Source organism: Ornithorhynchus anatinus, chromosome 11 (genome assembly GCF_004115215.2).
Source record: "Ornithorhynchus anatinus isolate Pmale09 chromosome 11, mOrnAna1.pri.v4, whole genome shotgun sequence".
NCBI classification, from domain to species: Eukaryota; Metazoa; Chordata; class Mammalia; order Monotremata; family Ornithorhynchidae; genus Ornithorhynchus; species Ornithorhynchus anatinus.
The window spans coordinates 2,317,259-2,317,980 of NC_041738.1; the positions used below are offsets into that span (position 1 = coordinate 2,317,259).

General features: G+C 62.6%; 1 protein-coding gene across 1 annotated transcript in view; it reads right to left on the reverse strand.

Annotated features, from left to right (window-relative positions):
• Nucleotides 1–416, reverse strand: part of LOC114815064 (m7GpppX diphosphatase-like) — a 15,158-nt gene extending 14,742 nt beyond the window's left edge. The window contains 2 exon segments of the mRNA XM_039913472.1: nucleotides 73–221; nucleotides 318–416. Of these exon segments, the coding sequence (XP_039769406.1) occupies nucleotides 73–221; nucleotides 318–416 (248 nt within the window).
• Between the last annotated feature and the right edge of the window lie 306 nt (nucleotides 417–722).

Genomic DNA, 722 nt, shown 5'->3' on the forward strand with positions numbered 1-722 from the left:
GGGGGACGGACGGGGCTTCCGAGGAGACCCCCGCACCAAAAGCCAGGTCTGCAAGTCTCCGCCCTGCCTTGCCAGAGGGTGGGCAGCTCGGGTGGGGCCCCTACCTCCTCGCTGATCTCCCGCAGGTGGACGGCTGCAGCTGCATGGCCTTGTAGAGGGTCCCACCACGCAGCACTCCTCCCGGCTGCAGCTCGCAGCTTCCTCACGTTCACCGCCGCTGCCTATGGGGACAATAGACAGGTCAACGCTCGAGGTCCGGGGGACACGGAGACCGCTTCCCTCAACAAACGGCCCTGAAGTGCTGGGACCTCACACACGCTACTCCCTCCGGCAGGCACGGCGATGACATCGGGGCACCATTCTGTGGTGTCCTGCTCGAGGCGGGAATGTTTGCCCGGGGGACTCTGACCCTCCATCTGCCCCTCTCAGGCCCAGAGCAAGCCGGCATCAGGGTCCAAAACCACGGCAAAGGGAGGGCGGATGCTAAAAATAAAAACACCTCGACTGAGGGTGTCCAATATTGACTTGGAGCCAGGCAGTGATCGGCCAGTTGAAAACCAGATGACTGGTCACCCCATAGCAGGGGAAGAGAAGAAGGGGTGGGTGGGAAGGGTGGGTGAGGGGGAAGGCAACTATGCCCAGGTTGAGTTTTGGAGGAAAGGACCTGGCCCAGGGCTGTTTGGGGCAGCAGAAGCAGCGTGGCTCAGTGGAAAGAGCACGGC